Genomic DNA, 12687 nt, shown 5'->3' with positions numbered 1-12687 from the left:
ATGGGTTTGATCCTTGGTCCAGGAAGATCCCACATGCCGCGGAGCAACTAAGCCCGTGCACCACAACAGCTGAGCCTGCACTCTAGAGCCCCAAAGCCACAACTACTGAGCCTACGTGCCACAACTACTGAAGCCTGCGCGCCTAGAGCCCGTGCTCCGAAACAAGAGAAGCCACTGTAATAAGAAGCCCACGCACCATAACAAAGAGTAGCCCCCGCTTGCCGCAACTAGAGAAAGCCTGCACACAGCAACGAAGACCCAACGCAGCCAAAACTAAATAAATAATTAAATTAGTAAGATTAAAAAATAAAATAAATGTGGTATTGGTGTAGGGACAGACTAGTGAAATAGAAATAGAATAAAGATCTCAATTTGTAGGTTTTTAAAGCAGGACAAAAGCATTAATTAATTAATTAAATGGGGGAAAAGATGGATTCTTAAACAAATGACACAGGCACAACTGGCCAACCATCTGGAAGGAAATAAAAATGGAACCCCATCTTACACCACATTCCAGATAGACCAAAGCCTTAAGTGAAAAGCAAACAAACAAAAACTAAAATTTTCATTAAAAAGTTAGTTTCTATATACCTAGAAATTAGTGGTTGGGTAGCCATCATAATCAGTTCTGGAAAACTGGAAGGTATTACAAATAAATGTAGTTGACTATACATATATTTTTTAAAATGTAAAATAATTCATAATAAAGTCAAGAGACAATGAAAAAAAAGTTGATGGAGAACTTTTTTATGACTGATCAAATTGATAATTGCCTAACCCCACTGATCAATATTCACAATATTCATATCACTTAAAAGGGGGACAGCTAGACATTATGTATCTCTTGACGTGATGCAAAAGGAAGTACACAGTAACCCTCATGAAAATTCCTTGCAAAAATTAAAAACGGAAACTAAATACAATCATGCCTCTGTATCTAATTACCAGTTTATATAGGAAATATGAAGTAAAAAAGAGAATACATTAAATGACACCATGAGGACGCAATCAGTCAAATCCAGATTTTGAGAATTCCTACAGAACAAATGATCCAATCCAAATGGGGGAAAAAAAAAAGTGTAGGGGAGAGGGGCCTATTATAGACTAATTAACTTAAAAGACAATTAACCAAAGCAATGCCTGGACCTTGTTTGGGCCCCAATCCAAATAAGCCAACTTAAAGAAAACATTTCTGAGATAAAAGGAGAAATTTAGGCATGGACTGAGTATGAGGTAATACTTAAATTTTATTACCAATTTTGTTAAATATTATGATGGACTTATGATTATATTAAAGTAAAAATGTCTTTATCTATATTTAGGAGTGAAATGATGCTATGCTAGAATTTGCTTTAAAATATCCCAGACAGGAGGCAGAGGCAAGGCGCCGAGGGAAAGATGGAAGACTACCAGGCTACCAAAGAGACTGCTTTTGTTGTTGATGAAGTGAGCAACATTGTAAAAGAGGCCATAGAAAGAGCCATCGGTGGCAATGCCTATCAGCACAGCGAAGTGAATCAGTGGACCACAAATGTAGTGGAGCAAACCCTAAGCCAACTCACCAAGCTGGGGAAACCATTTAAATACATTGTGACCCGTGTAATCATGCAGAAGAACAGAGCGGGATTACACACGGCAAGTTCCTGCTTCTGGGACAGCTCTACTGATGGGAGCTGCACTGTGCGATGGGAGAACAAGACCATGTACTACATTGTCAGCGCCTTCGGACTGTCCATTTGACCATCTCGTCCAGACTGTGATTTTCTCCTTTTGTCCCAACGTTTCTCTACCATCTTCTAACCACCAGCCGTCTAGTCAGTGATCACCTGTCTCACTCTCTTTAAGTGTGTTTTTGTGGCACTCTCAAAATGTAGAGAAAAAAACCATATAACCACACTGTTCTGTGACCTGCACACCCTAAGTCAGAGGAATCATCACTGAAGGTAGTCAGGAGCCTGTCCTGACACTTGTCTTAACTTTGAATGTTTCTTTTCAAAGGTGCTAAAAGCAGAAATCTGCTAAGTGTGAAACTTTCTCTACTCTCTGAAATGACTGAAATACACGAATTTTCCATACTTTGTACTTTTGTTAGAATAATAATTATTCCAATTAAAAAAAAAATATCCCAGACAGTCTTTCACCCAAGAGTGTGTGTGTGTGTGTGTGTGTGTGTGTGTGTGTGTGTGTGTGTGTGTGTAGCGGGGGGAATAGATAAGAAAAAATTAGCAAAATACTGATAACTGTTGAAGCTGGGTGATGAGTACTTGGAATTTCATTGTACTAATTCTTCCTACTTTTGTATATGCTTGAAAATTTCCATGAAAAAAAGTTTTTAAAAGATAGGAAAAAAGAGAATTTGTAAAGGAGCATTAAATAATCATGTTTCAAGATATTTGAGAACTTAAGCCAATAGTCATGTGTATATATATATATATATATATATATATATATATATTGCTATCTGTAGAAATCTAGCTCAATAAATGTTTCCTTTCTATGTGTCATTTTTAAGTGCCCTTAAAAAAAACACAGTTTAGCATGGGAAACACATGCAAATAAAAATTACAATAGAATATGATAAGATGTAATAATAGATTTATAAAGTATAGCAGAAATACTAAGGGATGGAGTGATTCACTCTACAGGAGAAGGAGACTAGGGCAAAGAAGTCTTCTTAGAGGAGGTGGCAGAGACTGGATTCTGAAGGAAGAATACAAGTTTACCAGGAAGACAAGCGGAGGGGAAAATATTTTCAGCAGAGAGAACATGTGCAAAGACATGGACAAATGGTAAAATTAAGAAGTGTTCGGAGAATTACAGATCGGCCAGATGGACTCCAGTGAGAAGAGTTTGAAAATTATCGAAAGTTCTAAATACTAGTGTTACAAAGATTTAGAGAGGGCCATTCATTTGAAGATTGAAGGAGAACTTAGATTAAACATGAATGCTTCCTGTGAGGGAAAGACATCAAATTGTTAACTGTGGTGACTTCTGAGTGGAAGGATTAAGGACATTTCTGTTTCTCTATATTTGCCAGGTTTTAAAAAATGATTGTGTATTTATAAAATAATTTTCCCACTCTTTTAATATCTATATATAAAATACCCAATTCTTTGGAATTAAACTTATTTATCTCTAAGGATTCAGAGAACTTCAAATTTTTAAAGTATTTTATATGTAAAAAAATTTTAAATCCATTTACTTAAAAGCACTTATTTTAATTTGAAGGATCTAATAAATGATGGGAAAGCACTTAGCATGTAACTAATCTGAATTCCTTGCATATAATCTGAAGGAAACTCATGATAAAAATATTAAACACATTAATGCTTATGAACCTTTTATCCAGTAAGTATTGCTTCAATTTTGTTTGCTGATTAGTTTTGCCATTCAAGAAACTCAGAACATTTTTCAGTTAAACAAAAATAAAACCTAAGATTTGTGATAGGTTACATTAATCCCCATTTCTTTTAAAACATGTTATTTATTACTGCAAATTAAAAAGGTGGTTTCACTGGGTAGATAAAAGTTACCATACTTAAGACTTTTGAGAGGCTCTCCCAACCTATCTTCTTTGAAATCAAATGATATTTTTGTGTGAATATTTTCAGTTCCACAAAGAAAGATCCCGTAAGATGTTCCAGTTGTCAATTCTCACTTAAAAACTACCAACCATGTTTGTTGATACTAAGTGAAATACTGAAAGAAAATTAATTGAAATGATAAAACTAAAAAATGAAAACATTTATACTTTTGGAAATACTGCCACTTTTCATGCACATATAAAATTCACACGGAATCAACTAGGCGCCAATAAAAAATAAAAAATTTAAAAAATTCATAGGGAATTTAACATTTATAGTTATATTGTCATTTTGCTGAAAATATTAATGTAAATGAAATATGAGAAAAGTCATAAAAGGACCTTATGTGAGTCAAGTGAGGCTTACTTTTACTTTGTTGGTGCCTCAACCTACAGGAACAACTCTTGGTTCATTTCGAGATTAAAGCAAACTTCAAAGAGAACTATTCATCATGAAACAAGTACTATTCACTCTGGTTCCACCTCTATTTATTCTCAGATTACTGTTTCTCATCTGTACAACCAGTAAGTGCCAAGTGCAGAAAATACAGCAGTTAAGATTTTTCAAAGTTTCTGTAGAGAGGATACCTGGGGTTTGGTAGCTTCCAACTGACTCCAAACTGCTTTACATGCACGTCACTTGAAATGTAAATATTAGCCCTAGTAGCAACTCAAAGCACTATAGATTCATCACCCTACTGTTCCTTTATTATTTGTCATACCAAATAATCTTATGTATTTTCCCTTATCAAAGTAATATAAACCGCATTAAAAAAGTAAAATAGAGGGAATTCCCTGGCAGTCCACTGGTTAGGACTCTGTGCTTCCACTGCAGGGGGCATAGGTTCGTCCCTGGTCAGGGAACTAAGATCCTGCATGCCGCGTGGTATAGTCCCCCCCAAAAAGTAAAACAGAAAAACAAACCATTCTATCATGTTAATATAGCCACTACTAGCATTACTTCAATTCACTTTAAGTGTGATTGGTCTTTATTTTATTCAACACATCATAAGCATTTTTCTATATTAATACTGTCTTTGTAGCCATCATTTAAATGGTTGAATAAGATTTTATTAAGTGGCTTGGCCATAATTACTTAATTATATCTCTATCTTAGACGGTTATGTATTTTAAACCATTATAAACTATGCTATAATTACCATATTTAGCATCTTGTTTTTCCTATATTTGGATTTCCTTAGAATAAATTCTCAAACACTTAACATTTCCAAAGTACAATATATACTTCCAGAGGGAAGAGATATGGGGACATATGTATATGTATAACTGATTCACTTTGTTATAAAGCAGAAACTAACACACCATTGTAAAGCAATTATACTCCAATAAAGATGTTAAATATATATATATATATACACTTCCAAATTGCTTTGCAAAATGCATTAACAATATATGAGAGTGCCACTGCACCTTCACCAATGTGTATCAGTTTTATGCCCATATTTTACTAGGCTCTGTAGAACATACAGGCTTGGTTCATATAGTTAAATAAGATTGTACCTAAGACACTAATCAGCACTAACTCTGAACCACTAGGTGGAGCTAAAAATACAAATACACAGTCCTATCCCAGTATCCTTGGGGGAAGGGTTCCAGGACCGTTCCTCAGATACCAAAATCTGAGGATGCTCAAGTCCCTTATCTAAAATAGTGTATTATTTGCATATAAGCCACACAGATACTCTCATACTTTAAATTACCTCTAGATTACTTACAATACTCTATACAATGTAAATGCTCTGTAACCAGTTGCTGGGGGCGTGTGGCAAATGGCAGTTTTGCTTTTTGGAACTTTCTGGAATTTTCTTTCCCCCGAATACTTTCAATCAGAGGTTAGTTGAATCCATGGATGCAGAACCCACAGGTATGAGAGGGCTGACTGTAAATAGTACTAATATTTCTCTCACAACACTATAGGGAGTTTTCATTTTAGTGTTAATTTTTTGAAGCATAAGAGACAGACTTTAGGTTGAATTTTAATACGCAAGTTGGAATCAGACAGATTTATGAAATCTGTACAAAGGACAAACCAGATTTTTCTCAAAATTTATATGTGTTTATATCTTTCCCATCTTGAATAAGAAACATAAGTGAGATAATTTTTAGAGGCAAGTACCTCTTGAAGAAGCCAGTAATGAGAGCTATGCCAGAAAAAGAGTAACATCTTATTTAGGTGGGTTTTTTAAGAATGTATTTTTTAATTTAATAAGGCATTCTATTTTTATCACAAGAACTGCAGGAAACAGAGGAAAATCTATGGAGCAATGGTCTAGAAACCATGACAACTTTTATTAAGTTAGCCAAGTACTAACATACAAAGGATCAATGGAGCTAAGACTATCACCTGTTGGGAACTTATGGCTCAGGAATTCTGGAACATAGCTCTGAATCCTAGATACAATTATATCCTACTACTTCTCATGGCAAAACTTTCCTCTTATCTTTCAAAATCTAAAAATCTTCTGTCCATCAGTCTTTCCCCAAAATACACACACACACACACACACAGCTATAATACCTTAAAGGATGGAAAGGAAATGAATCTGGGGATTTTAGTTCTATTCTCTAATATATCTGACAAAGAATAAGTGAAAAAAAGAGAGAAAGAAAGAAAAAAAGATACATCTAGAAGTAACATTTTCAGCTTGTGTAGAACTGGCTTTACCTTCTGTCCCCTAGTACTCTTCCACCAATCTGTATAGTTCCAGGCCCAGGATAGAAGAGTAAAGTATATATTCCAGATCTTTTGCCCCTGCCTCTCTCAGGCAATTACTAAAGTTCTTTTTCTTCACTATCCAAGTTTTTCTCCAATCTCTTTAGGTAGAGCTAGGTACACAAAAAAAGTGAGGAACATGGAGCCAGAGCTACTCTCTCATAATTCAACTGTCTTCACATAACACCATATCCTTCCTCTAGCAATTACTACTTAACTATATTCCTCTGATGTTTAGAATTCATTAATTATAAGGTTCATTACTGAAATAATAATTTTAAAGAAAAACACTACCAAAACTAGAATTAAGGAAATATGGTATGGTGAAAACAATCTAACGCCACCTCTGTTAATATGAAAATGTATTTGTAAAATGTTTCTGATGAAGGCAAATACTAGCACAATTAACTTCCTTCTATTATCTATACCTTTTGTTCTAAGAGCGCCCTGCGGAGGGAGACCCTCTGTTCAAGTTCCCGAAGCTCTCGATCATGTTGTGCCTCAGCTTGCATCTTGATTTTGCTCTGATATGCATTTAACAGCTCCAGTTCCTGCTGCAGCTGCATCTTTAAAACCTGGCACTCTGCTTCCTGTGCTTCATCCAAACGCAGCTGAAAGAGAGGAAAAAACCCAGATATATCCTACTGTGAGCTATTTATCCATGACCTATGGAAAGGTGGTGTGAGAAAAGACAGACAACTCTTTTGTAGGATACACAATTGTTCTCTCTTGTATCTTGGAGTAAACATCTCTGAAAAAGGAAGGCACAATAACCAGTGATGGTAATATGAAGATAAAAGCTATCATCATCTATTAGGAGGATGCCTGAATAATCATATTTTTCTTAAGAAAAATCTAGAATCTGACTAGGTGATGTAAGACTCTAAATCTCTTCTCTGCAATGGAAATAACTACAGAACAGGGACCAGCAAACTATAGCCTCCAGACCAAATGTGGGCAGCTGCCTGTTTTAATTAATTAATTTGATAGTCCACTAGTTAAGAATGGCTTTTACATTTTATTTATTTATTTTTTAGAAATTCACGTTCTTTTATTTATTTATTTATGACTGTGTTGAGTCTTCGTTTCTGTGCGAGGGCTTTCTCTAGTTGCGGCAAGTGGGGACCACTCTTCATCGCGGTGCGCGGGCCTCTCACCATCGCGGCCTCTCTTGTTGCGGAGCACAGGCTCCAGATGCGCAGGCTCAGTAATTGTGGCTCACGGGCCCAGTTGCTCCGTGGCATGTGGGATCTTCCCAGACCAGGGCTCGAACCCGTGTCCCCTGCATTGGCAGGCAGATTCTCAACCACTGCGCCACCAGGGAAGCCCGGCTTTTACATTTTAAATGGCTATATAAGTACCCACATAATTATCCTCAATTTTGTACCACGGACTACAAAACCTAAAATATTTACTATCTGGCCCTTTAAGAAAAAGTTTGCAAAACTTATATAGAAAATATTTTGTATTTGCCTTCACTAAAATGTGACCATTTGGATTCCCAATACAGTACTACTTTTTGCTCACTGCTTAACAAAGCTGCTGCTCTAATCCTCCTATACCGTTGGGATATGTGCTGAACAACTGAGAGGCACTGGCAGAGCGCCTATTTAGAACCTCATGACTAAATGTATCAATGAGAATTCTATATAAATCATGCCTACCTCCAAGCAATGCAGAGAACAGGAAAAATATAGATAACCACCACTATCTCTCAGGCTGTAGGAGAGCTATCACTTCCAACCAGTATTTTAATTGCTGGGATTTCATTCAGGTGGTGGGATGAAAGGGGCACTAAATTTGTTTTGCTTAAATAAAACGAACTCACAGCTTGGGTGGACAGCATTTCATTAATGCTGTGGTCATACTGTTCAGCCAAGATGGCTAACTTCCGGGTCTGCTCCTCCTTGAGCCGTTTCAGAACAGCTTTGTGCTCACTCTTTGGTGTAGTCTCCAGTAGGTGATTTCTTAATGCTTTGTACTGTCTGGTCTGGATTTTGCAGGTGTCCTGAAACTGCTTTTTTATTTGGAGTTCTTTAGACTGGCAAGGAAAAAAAAGATGTATATAATTTTTAACATATGGCATTTGTTATACCTTATGCTTATATGAAAATAAAGCCTACTAGGAGACAAGGAGATGAAAAACAAAAAGGTCAGACCATAAGGTTGCAGGTATAGTACTTTTCCACTTGGTTATTAGGTCAAACCATTACGTTCTATGGATTTTGGTAACAAAAGCTCTAATTTAAAACATTAGAATATCAAAAACCTTACTTTTTTCATAGGACTTAAGGTAATACTCATTATTTTACTAGTACATTTAGTTACAAGTAAGTTTTTTTTTAATAGATTTTTTTGATGTGGACCATTTTTAAAGTCTTTATTGAATTTGTTACAATATTGCTTCCGTTTTATGTTTTGGTATTTTGGCCGTGAGGCATGTGGGATCTTAGCTCCCGACCAGGGTCTGAACCTGCACCCCCTGCAATGGAAGGCAAAGTCTTAACCACTGGACCGCCATGGAAGTCCCAGTGGCACCACTCTTAAATACTGTCCTTGGTTAACAAAATTCTTCCAAGTTAGCCAGGAATGGGACAATGACATTTAGACATTCTCTTCTACCTCTGTATAACAGTCTCTATTCTTTTAAAAGTTTTTATTTTTAAAATATTGTGCCAAGAAAACTGTAATCATTCCACATCACTAGCCTAATGAGGGGAAAAAAAAAGCTCCTTGAAAAATTTTTTTTCTATAAGAAGAGTAATACTTGTACCAAGAATAAACTATATCCCTCAATGTTTGACTCAAGTGAAAGCAAGATGAATGTAAGTTACAGTTGTTTCTACTCATTTAACACTGACAAAACATCATCTGGATGCCAGACGAAGAAACAACAGAGCAGGCGTATATCCAACCCATTCCATAGACATAGTACCCCAAACCCCCCACCCCAAATCCTAGTCAAATTATGTAAGTGCTAAAACTGAAGTCCCCCTACCTCCCTTTAAAGTCCTGGAAAAAGTTGGAAGAGGCAACCATTACTTAGGTAAATAAAAATGGGATAACTTGGTATTAAAATCAAGTCAGTTTTGTTCAAATTGAGTAAGTAGATAGAAATACGTAACTAAGAGGAACATGATGGTTTTCTTCCCTAGTAAAGTAACAGAACAATCTCTTTTATGGAAAATCTTGAGCTCATCTGTCATCAGAAGGAGACATTCTATTCTAAATCTGACTATAACTGTGAAACATTATTTTTTGCCTCACTTTTTGTATAGTATCTGTGAAGATTACACTAGTATTTACAAGCTTTCAAACTGAAAAGGCAACAACAAAAAACAGAAAGGAATGGTTAAACATCAAACAACTCTATGCCAAGCCCTACAGAAATGCAGTCATATCAAATTTATGGTATGACGATAGAAAACTAACAAGCTTTCAGTTTGGTTTACTCTGCGTGCTGCTGACTTTAAAACAGTCATTAATTTCACAGACATGTTATTTAACTAATCTTTTGGTGGGAAATTATCTATTCTATAGCCGAAAGAGTATATACCTCTCCCCTACAGAGACAAAATAAATTTGAAAAATCATTATGAATTCCAATTTTCTAAGCAATGACTAATGAAGATTATGTGAGTAGTCAACATAAGCTACTCTGTAAATGATGTTAATCAGCTGTTCGGAAAACAAAGTGAAATTTTACTCAGGTTCACAAGGAAAGGGTAAAAACAACTTTGCTTCTATACTTTTGTTAAAGACAGCTTGTTTGAATGGAGTTGAGTGGGAATCAAGAGATACCATTGGGTGTGGTGTAGCTTCTAGATTTTGACACAGATTACCCCTGTGAATGAATTTCACTTCACTCCAGGACAGTTATTCAGATAAGGGGGTAGGGTTTTAAAAGAAAATACTGTGGGACCTGGGCCTTACTGGATGTAAGTAAAAGTTTAAAATGCGAAATCATGTACAGATTATTTGAGGTACTACCATTGATGAGTCTATATCGTGACTGGTTTTTGTTTTTATTAAGATACATATGATTACGCTCTTTCAAATATTTATTACAGGTTATAAAATTGAAAATTTTCTTTGAATTGTTAACTCTGGTTAAATTTGGTGGCAGGGGCTGGACAAGGTGGCCAGAGGGACAAGGAGAGATGGAAACCTTTACCTTTATAATATACTTTGGTGTCTTTTGAATTTCATACCATGTGAATGAATTCCTCTATACAAAGAAAATATAAGACTTAAAGTTCTTTGGTATTATATATATCACCAACACTTGTCTTTCCTTATTTGTTTGGGGGAGGGCATATAACAACTTGCTCCACTCTGACATGCTAATTAAAAAATACATACCCCAACTACCACGCCATGGTCTCACCTACACTACCAAACACATAAAGAAAATAAGCAGAATGGGAGTAACACTGTGGTGATTCCACTATTCCTCTTAAGATAAGCACAGACGATGAAGGGAGAGGGGGTAAAAAGGCATTTTTTTTCATTCACTGGCTTCTGTACTGACTAGGAACTTACTGTCTTTTTTGGATACATATCACACTAAGAGCAAATAAGATTCCCAAACTGTATTACTTGGAACAATAAAGAGAAGCCAACAGGTTAGTTAGCATGTTGACATGTAGACTGTAATGTCAGCATTGGACATTTGGTTACATTAAAATAAGAATTTTGATTCTTATTTATGCATTTCCCACAGTTAAAATTTTTTCCGTACTCTACTGAGAAATACATGAGCAAAAGTCTGTAGCTACAGACACTCCATGTTAAAACTAATTAAACATGCTTAAAATGAAAAGAAAAAAGTTTATTCAATTTCTTTATGACAGACTTCTGTCTTAGACTTTTACTGCTTATATAGATGCCTTTTATCCCTCTTCCTCTTTGTCAAGAAGCTTAGGCTAAAGGTACCTTCAGACTCTTAGGCTGTTGTCGAACCTCCATGACATGCTTTCGCCTTAGTTCTCGTTCTCTTCGTTTATTATATTCCAGCTGGTTAGTGAGCTCAGTTTGATGCTGCAATCTGATCAACTCACAGCGCATCTTCTGAATTGTGTTGAGGTGGCGGAACTCCAGTTCTTGCATGGACTCATGCTGTCGCAGCAGCATGGCGTGCTCTAAGTCCTTTTGAGTCTGTCTTTTATTTAACTCCTAATCCATAACACAAAAGACAAAGGTATAATTTATTGCTGTACAATGCCAGGAAAAAAATTCCTAAGGAATAGATTAACCAGGAAGTAGATGTAATCCTCAGATTCAATAATGACTGCATAGTAAATATCAGATTTTATGACCTTTACTGCAGTAAATGGGCAATTAGTAGCACCAATTTCCTTATTCTATTCATTTACTATTCATTAATACTATTTTATGCAATAAGCTTAAGACATATCAAATCTATCTCAGTAGGCTTAATGTCCTTCCTTCTTTCTTTTCTTTCTTTATTGTTTCCCAATTTTATATTTGAAGAGCACTCCTAAGCCATTCTTTGAATTTCTTCAGAGTATCCTATTCAATTCTATTATAGGCAGTATACCCAGCACAGTATAGTGGATAAGAACATGGATCTGCCTCTGCTACCTATGAGCCCTAAGTCCTTGGGTTAATTGTTTAAACTCTCTGTGCTTCAGTTTCATCACTTTTCAAATGAAGATAATAATATAGCTATTTCATAGATTTAATGTGAGGATGAAGTGAGTTCATAAATGGAAAGTTCTCAGAACAATACCTTGCACATGCTGCTCAATAAATGTTCTAATTCTTTTTTTTAGATTAAAAACAAGTGTAAAACACACACACACACACACACACACACACACACACACACATACAGAAGTCAAACCTACCCCCTTTGCCCCTGCAAACCCTTTCTCCAGAGGTCAACAGTTTGGTGCAAATGCTTCCCAACCTTCCCCATGCTTATCGTGAAACATCTATTACACAAAAACATACAGTTTTAAAAACTGAATAACATAACATACATTATAGGCATGTAATGTGCTTTCTTCACCTAACAATATAATGGATATATACCCAGATCAGATCAGTATATACAGATCTTTTTTTTTTTCAAGTTTCATAGTAAGCTTCTGCTTTATAATACCATAATTTTCCATTTTTTGCTTGATAAAGAAATTTTCATTAAATGTTTATGCATGATGCATCATATAATCATGTTATTATTTCTTTAGGATAGAGTTCTAGAAGTGGATTTGATAGATAAAAGCATATCTATCAATATATCAGTATCAATTTATATTCTTACCAACACTGCACATTTCCCAATGCCACTACTAGGATTTAATGTTGCTAGTCTTTTAAACTGTTCTTATTTAATTGATGCAAC

At 35.6% G+C, this 12687-nt stretch overlaps 1 protein-coding gene and 1 pseudogene across 6 annotated transcripts in view; one reads left to right on the top strand and one right to left on the bottom strand.

The window, feature by feature from the left end:
* TAOK1 (TAO kinase 1) overlaps positions 1-12687 on the bottom strand; it is a 166257-nt gene that overhangs the window by 14366 nt on the left and 139204 nt on the right. For 4 of the 5 annotated variants that reach the window (XM_082442795.1, XM_082442793.1, XM_082442792.1 and 1 more), the window contains 3 exons: positions 11253-11492; positions 8146-8358; positions 6746-6928 (listed from right to left, as the gene is read on the bottom strand). In XM_082442795.1, coding sequence (XP_082298921.1) covers positions 6746-6928; positions 8146-8358; positions 11253-11492 — 636 coding nt within the window. Of the gene's footprint in view, positions 1-2159; positions 6431-6745; positions 6929-8145; positions 8359-11252; positions 11493-12687 lie in introns of those variants that run through there. The other variant, XM_082442794.1, reaches the window with a different exon arrangement.
* LOC309650894 (dynein light chain Tctex-type 1 pseudogene) lies at positions 1362-1785 on the top strand (annotated as a pseudogene). The gene has a single exon. The product of its transcript is annotated as a dynein light chain Tctex-type 1 pseudogene (transcript).

This window comes from Balaenoptera physalus, assembly GCF_965194825.1.
Source record: "Balaenoptera physalus genome assembly, chromosome: 20".
NCBI lineage: Eukaryota > Metazoa > Chordata > Mammalia > Artiodactyla > Balaenopteridae > Balaenoptera > Balaenoptera physalus.
This window is presented reverse-complemented; position numbering and strand designations above follow the sequence as displayed.